The sequence below is a fragment of the Mandrillus leucophaeus genome, unplaced genomic scaffold, assembly GCF_000951045.1.
Source record: "Mandrillus leucophaeus isolate KB7577 unplaced genomic scaffold, Mleu.le_1.0 Scaffold441, whole genome shotgun sequence".
In the NCBI taxonomy this organism is placed as follows: Eukaryota; Metazoa; Chordata; class Mammalia; order Primates; family Cercopithecidae; genus Mandrillus; species Mandrillus leucophaeus.
In genome coordinates, this window is record NW_012104710.1 from 923260 (window position 1) to 930911 (window position 7652).

General features: G+C 39.7%; 1 protein-coding gene across 1 annotated transcript in view; it reads left to right on the plus strand.

Moving 5' to 3' along the window:
• The window catches only part of TET1 (tet methylcytosine dioxygenase 1), a 124223-nt gene that overhangs the window by 93123 nt on the left and 23448 nt on the right, over positions 1–7652 (plus strand). The window contains exon 6 of the mRNA XM_011994094.1: positions 3656–3867. Within this exon, the coding sequence (XP_011849484.1) occupies positions 3656–3867 (212 nt within the window). The remainder of the gene's footprint in view (positions 1–3655; positions 3868–7652) is intronic.

Below are 7652 nucleotides of genomic sequence, written 5' to 3' on the forward strand. Positions count from 1 at the left end.
GTATTCAAGAATAATCTTAGCTACAGTTGCCTCTTGGAAATTTAATAATATCTTTATAACAACACTTTCTTCTTTCCACCAACATAGGTACCTCCTTTTTTTTTTCTTTTCTTTTTTTTTTTTTTTTTTTGAGATGGAGTCTTGCTCCCGTCGTGCAGGCTGGAGTGCAGTGGTGCAATCTTGGCTCGCGGCAACCTCCACCTCCCAAAGTGCTAAAGGCATGAGCCACGGTGCTGTCCTGGGTAGCTCCTTTTTACTGTGTTTTACTTTGCTAGGTGACGAATATTGTTGGGCATATATTCATATGCTCATCATCTATTTCCGTATTCTCTATTATGAAGTGCCTATTCAATGTTTTTCTGCCAATTTTCTATGGGGGCAATTCTCTGTGTATGTTGTGTCATATATATTATGCCAAATATATACAATGTAAATATATATAATGTGTGTATATATGTATTATGTCAAGTATATGTAATGTAAATATTTCCTTCTGCCCTTTTGCTTGCCTTCTTTGTTTATTTATTTATTTATTTATTTTTTGAGGCAGTTTCTGTCACCCATGCTGGAGTGCAGTGGCAAGATTTGGACTTAATGCAACCTTGGCTTCCCAGATTCAAGGGATCCTCCAGCCTCAGCCTCCCAAGTAGCTGGGACTGCAGGCAGGTGTCCACACCCATCTCATTTTTGTGTTTTTTGAAGAGACAAGGTCTCACCATGTTGCCCAAGCTAGTCTCAAATTCCCGACCTCAAGTGATCCAACCACCTCCCAAAGTGCTGGGATTACATGCGTGAGCTACTGCGCCTGGCCTGCTTTTTTTTTTTTTTTTTTTACTCTGTTGCCTAGGCTGAAGTTCATGATGATAGCCTTGAACTCTCCATCTCAAGTGATCCTCCTGCTTGCCTTCTTTATTTTTTTATTATATTTTTTGGGGGGGAACAGAGTTTCTGTCGCCCATGCTGGAGCACAGTGGTGACATCTGGGCTCGCTGAAACCTCGGCTTCCCATGTTCAAGGGATCCTCCCACCTCAGCCTTTCAAGTAGCTGGGACTACAGGTACATGCCACTATGCCAGGTTTATTTTATTTTTTATGCAGACTGGGTCTCAGTATGTTGCCCAGGCTGGCCTCGAACTCTTGGCCTCAAGCAATCCTCTCACCTCTACCTTCCAAAATCTTGGCGTTACAAGCGTGAGCTGCGTCACCCAGCCTTTTTTATCTTTTCAATTAGCAGATTTGGTAAGCCATTTTAAAATGCTTTGCCCACTCGTAGGTCATGACTATGTTTTCTTCTAAAATTCTTCATTGCTTTATTTTTTGTGTTTAGATATACATTATATTCAAGTTGATCAGTGTGAGGTAGGGGTCAAGATTCATTTTCTTCCATAAACGTTGGAATAATTGGTCAGTTTACACACACACACACACCTCTGATAGGGTTTTGATTGGGATTGCATTGAATCTAGAGATCAATTTTGGGAAAACTGACATAATTATAATAATGTCTATTCCATGAATTTATACTCCTCTGCATATAGTTAGTCCTTTGTTTATTTTAATAATATTTTTAGTTTCCAGAGGTCTTACAGATTTAATTTTTTTTTTTTTTTTGAGACGGAGTCTTCCTGTCACCCAGGCTGGAGTGCAGTGGCCGGATCTCAGTTCACTGCACTCCGCCTTCTGGGTTTATGCCATTCTTCTGCCTCAGCCTCCTGAGTAGCTGGGACTACAGGCACCTGCCACCACGCCCGGCTAGTTTTTTTTTTTTTTTTTTTTTTGTGAGACAGAGTCTCACTGGGTCGCCCAGGCTGGAGTGCAGTGGCCTGATCTCAGCTCACTGCGAGCTCCACCTCCCGGATTTACGCCTTTCTCCTGCCTCAGCCTCCCGAGTAGCTGAGACTACAGGCGCCCGCCACCTCGCCCGGGTAATTTTTTGTATTTTTTAGTAGAGACGGGGTTTCACCGTGTTAGCCAGGATGGTCTCGATCTCTTGACCTCGTGATCCGCCCGTCTCGGCCTCCCAAAGTGCTGGGATTACAGGCTTGAGCCACCGCGCCCGGCCCAGACAGATTTAATATTTAAGCAGTTTATTGAACTCAAATTTGAATTTAAAGACCCCTAACCATTGTGCTTAATTTTCTATTGTACACTGATGGAAATTTGGAATATCCAGAAAAGGCACAAATATCATCAGTAAAAAGCTTTTTAGCATTTCCCATACAAAAATTTTATTAATATAAATTTGTTGTTAATTTTGACAACTTGAATATTAACCAATATAGTTTTGATACAATATATATAATTTTGTATTTGAGATTATTTGCAAGTAGTGTGTTATTATTTGGCTGTAAGAGGACATATAAATACAGAAAAAAAATTTAATGTAAATAATTGTGTCTAGGGGGAAGGTCCTAAAGCCAACTCTACTCAAGGAATGACTTGGTAGCAATGATTGTTAACCATCTGGAGTGACAGAAGAAAGTGATATTGGGTAACTAACTTCTTAAGAAGTTTCATCTCAAGTTTTGTAATATTATTATAGCAACAAAAAATTATGCTATTGGTTGCTCCATTCTGGTCACATGGATGGGCATTTTCATCATGTTCTGGTTATATGCTGATTAATGTGGTCAATCTCTGCACTTTGTAAATTTTTGATAAATGGAGGCAGTTTAAAATGGTTGGATGGTTTTATGTGGTGACAACATTTGTATAGAGTTTTTTTTTTTTTTTTTTTGTAGTTAACACTCGGACCACTAAGCAAATTTTAAATACTGTTGAAGCGTTTTTAACATCCCAATAATTGGATGCAGTATTAAATAAATAAATAAATATTTACAATTAATTTTTCTATTTTGCATTCACCAAGTCAACTAGACCACATTAGTCTTATGAATTAAAAGCATGTAATGCATCCTTCCAATAGCATGTAAAAATCACAAAAATCACAGAGGCATTCCTTTGTGTATATTAATTCTTGATAGTAAAATGAGTCACCCAAAGGAAAATCTGTGACATTCCTCAGATGGCCAAAATTCAGTTGTCAAGTTTATTTTTAATGTTGAGAGTTCTTGGTTATTTCCATCTAATTACATGAGATGGTTTTTTCGATCATCCACATTTGTTCCTTTGTGACATTCGTGGAATTTCAGTTCAGTTAAGTTTTCTACCAAGCCCTCTCTTGTCTGCTGTGCAAACTAGAACAGCAGTGAAATAAAACACAGACTGCCTTTTACTACTTCTACAAATAATAACCACATATCACAGATTTTTGTTCTGCCTGTTGTTTGTTAGTCATATAGGCTGAGGTACTTTTGTGATGAGTCTCGTGGAGAGGGAACTGTTGAGGCAGTGGAAAGTCCTATAGGCTTTTATCCCTTGAGAAACAGTAACTTTAAAAAAACTAAAATATGGCCGGGCATGGAGGCACATGTCTGTAATCCCAGACCTTTGGGAGGCCAAGGAAGGAGGATTGCTTGAAGCTAAGAGTTTGAGACCAGCCTGGGTAACATAGTTAGACCCCGTCTGTAGAACAAATTGTATAAATTAAGTAAATAAACTAAAATATAATCATGCAGAATGTCAAAAGGAATATCCATTGCATTCAAATTTGGCATACTTGTCTTCCATAGATGAATATATTCTGTTTTTTCAGGTTTTAAGAAGAAGCAGTGATGAAGAAAAAGTTCTTTGCTTGGTCCGGCAGCGTACAGGCCACCACTGTCCAACTGCTGTGATGGTGGTGCTCATCATGGTGTGGGATGGCATCCCTCTTCCAATGGCTGACAGGTTATACACAGAGCTCACAGAGAATCTAAAGTCATACAATGGGCACCCTACCGACAGAAGATGCACCCTCAATGAAAAGTAATTAAATCTGTTGTATATTGCCTTGCCATTCAGATCTCTATTACATAATGGTAAAATGTTATTTAGCTACCAACTATGTATATTATATGAGAGAATAGGATTTGAGTATTGTGGAATTAAAAAAATGAACATTTCTGTACAGAGAGGGTATTTTATAGTGAGTTAAGGTCAGTTTAAATCATTCTCCTTTAGAATGTTACTTCACTGTGACCGGGTGCAGTGGCTCACGCCTGTAATCCCAGAACTTTGGGAGGCCGAGGCAGGAGGATCATGAGGTCAGGAGATCAAGGCCATCCTGGCTAACACAGTGGAACCCTGTCTCTACTAAAAATACAAAAAATTAGCCAGGTGAGGTGGTGGGTGCCTGTAGTCCCAGCTACTTGCGAGGCTGAGTCAGGAGAATGGCGTGAACCTGGTAGGCAGAGCTTGCAGTGAGTCGAGATCGTGCCACTGCACTCCAGCCTGGGCGACAGAGCAAGACTCTGTCTCGAAACAAAAAAGGAAAGAATATTATTTCATTGCTTCCCTTTTTGGGAAGAGTCTGGAGGAAAGGGATTTTGACTTAAAAGAATGGTCTTCCACAGGAGTGTCATATCATTTTGCATTTCCTCTATTCAATGTAAGAGAGTATCTGTTTTTCTGTAGTCTTACCAATGATTATGTTGGCAAATGTGAGTCTTTGCCTATTAAGAGAAATGACATCAGGGTGATTTTGACTTGAATTTCTCTTATGAATTAGAGTGTTTTTTTCATATGATTAAGAACCATTTGGCTTTTTGTTAGTTTGTTTTAACCACCTGTTAAATAACCTAGCCCATTTTTGCAGGGAATTCTTCCATTTATCTATTTTCTCTCTACTCTGTGATATAATTTGCAAATATTTTTCTCAGTTTGTGTTTTTCCTTTGACTATGTTATCTCCCGCAAAAGGTTTTGTTTTTAATGCAATCAAACATACCCATCTTTTTTCTTATTTGGGTCTGGATCTCGAGTGGTATTTAGGCATTTTTTTTGTGACTTTAAGCAAAGCAACATATAATGAAACCAATATTTTTCTCATCAATATTGTAGCAATATTGAGCGATATTTGGGGAACTGATATATGTGGTTTCACTTATAATCACGGTTTCCAACAGCATATTGATATCAAGTGAGAAATGACTATACTTATTTAAAATATAAATTTTTGAAATTTAAATCTCTCATACATTTCATGAATCACCAGTGAATAGTTGTAAGAGGAGATAAGTTTTGTTGTTCTTGTTGTTCTGTTTTTTTGAGTCAGAGTCTTGCTGTCACCATGCTGGAGTGCAGTGGTGCAATCTCGGCTCACTGCAACGTCTGCCTCCCGGGTTCAAGTGATTCTCCTGCCTCAGCCTCCTGAGTAGCTGGGACTACAGGCGTGCGCTTTGGGAGGCCGACAAGGGAGGATCACTTGAGGCCAAGAGTTCAAAAGCCAGACCAGGCAACATAGTAAGACTCCATCTGTACAAAGTATTTTTTAAAAAACACTGTTTGGGAATGGTGGCACATGTCTGTAGTCCTAGGTAATTAGGAGGCTGAGGTAGAAAGGTAGCTGTTGCCCAGGAATTTGAGGCTGCAGTGAGCTATGATGATGCCACTGAACTCCAACCTGAGCAACATGGCAAGACCTTGTCTCTTTAAAAAAAAAAATGAGAGGCCGGGCGCGGTGGCTCAAGCCTGTAATCCCAGCACTTTGGGAGGCCGAGACGGGCGGATCACGAGGTCACGAGATCGAGACCATCCTGGCTAACACTGTGAAACCCCGTCTCTACTAAAAAATACAAAAAACTAGCCAGGCGTGGTGGCGGGCGCCTGTAGTCCCAGCTACTCCGGAGGCTGAGGCAGGAGAATGGCGTAAACCCGGGAGGCCTAAACCCGGGAGGCGGAGCTTGCAGTGAGCCGAGATCCGGCCACTGCACTCCAGCCTGGGCAACTGAGCAAGACTCCGTCTCAAAAAAAAAAAAAAAAATGAAAGAGAGAGATTGAACTTCATGGGCCTGATGTAGTGGCTCATGCCTGATCAAAGCAGGAGGATTTTTTAAAACCAGGAGTTGAGAACCTATCCCTACACAGCATTTTTAAAACCAGGCATAGGGGTGTATGCCTGTGTTCCTGGCTACTTTGAAAGCTGAGGAGGGAGGATGGCTTGAGGCCAGGAGTTTGCCATTAAAGTAAGCTATGATTTTGCCAGTGCACTTGAAAGAGCACGACTAAGTCTTCCCCCAACCCACCCCCCCAAAAAAACAGTTCACAAATACAGAAAGATGTAAGAATACTCCAGTGAAATCTTTTTTTTGAGATGGAGTCTCACTCTGTTGTCCAGGTTCAGTTGGAGTGACACAATCTCGGCTCACTGCAAGCTCTGCCTCCCAGGTTCATGCCATTCTCCTATCTCAGCCTCCCAAGTATAACTGGGACTACAAGCGCCCGCCACCATGCCTGGCTAATTTTTGTATTTTTAGTAGACACGGGATTTCACCATGTTAGCCAGGATGGTCTTGATCTCCTGACCTTGTGATTCGCCCGACTCAGGCTCCCAAAGTGGTGGGATTACAGGTGCTAGCCACTGCGTCCAGCCCAGTGAACTCTTTTTTTTTTTTTTTTGAGTCAGATTCTCACATTGTAGCCCGGACTGGAGTGCAGTGGTACAATCCTGGCTCACTGCAACCTCCGCCTCCTGGATTCAAGCAATTTTCCTGCCTCAGCCTCCCAAGTACCTGGGATTACAGGCGCCAGCTACCATGTCCAGCTAATTTTTTATTTTATTTAATTAATTAATTAGTTTATTTATTTATTTATTTTTGTATTTTTGTATTTTTAGTAGAGATGGGGTTTCACTATGCTGGCCAGGCTGGTCTCGAACTCTTGACCTCATTATCCACCCACCTCAGCCTCCGAAAGTGCTGGGATTACAGGCCTGAGCCACCGCACCTGGCCCGGTGAACTCTTATATACCCTTACTTACATTCCACAACTGTTAACATTATGTTACATTTGTTTATGTACACATATAAACACGTTACTGTTGTTGACTTATTTCTTAATCATTTGAAAGCTAGATGTAGACTTTGTCTTTTCCCCTAAATAATACTTGAATGTATTTATCCTAAAAATGAGGATATAGTTCTCTTGTATATTCCTATATAATGATCAAATTCAGGAAATTTAAATTTGATAAAATACTGTGATCTCATCTTAGTTCATATTCAAGTATCATCCATTTCCCAATAATTTTCCCCTGTCCATGATTCAATGCATTTAGTTATTTTGTCCTTTTGCTCCCTTAATCCTTTTTGTTTTCTCAGTTTTTGTCTTTCATGACATTGAAATTTTTGAAGCAAAAAGGCTAATTCTGTAGACTGTTAATCAATTTGGTTTATCTGTTTCTTCTTGACTCAAGTCAGGCTATGAAATACAACCTATAGCCAAAGATGGCTGAAACGAAAAAAAAAAATTTTTTTAAATGAAATGTAACCTGGACTATTACACTGAGTGCAATTTGTCCCACTATTGGTGTTGTTGACCATTTAAAATAATCTGAGGATGCTCTTTTAGATCTCACAACTTATCATATTTCCTCTGTGTTTTATTTTTAAAATAGTAGTACATAGTAAAACAACATTTTTCTCTCCTCCCATGTCTTTTTCAATGATATGAATAAATATCTTTCTATTTGGTTGACAACTTTAATTTTATTCTATTCAAAATTTTTTAACCATTCCATTTGCATCTCATTTAGTGAATTTCATTGTAGTCTTT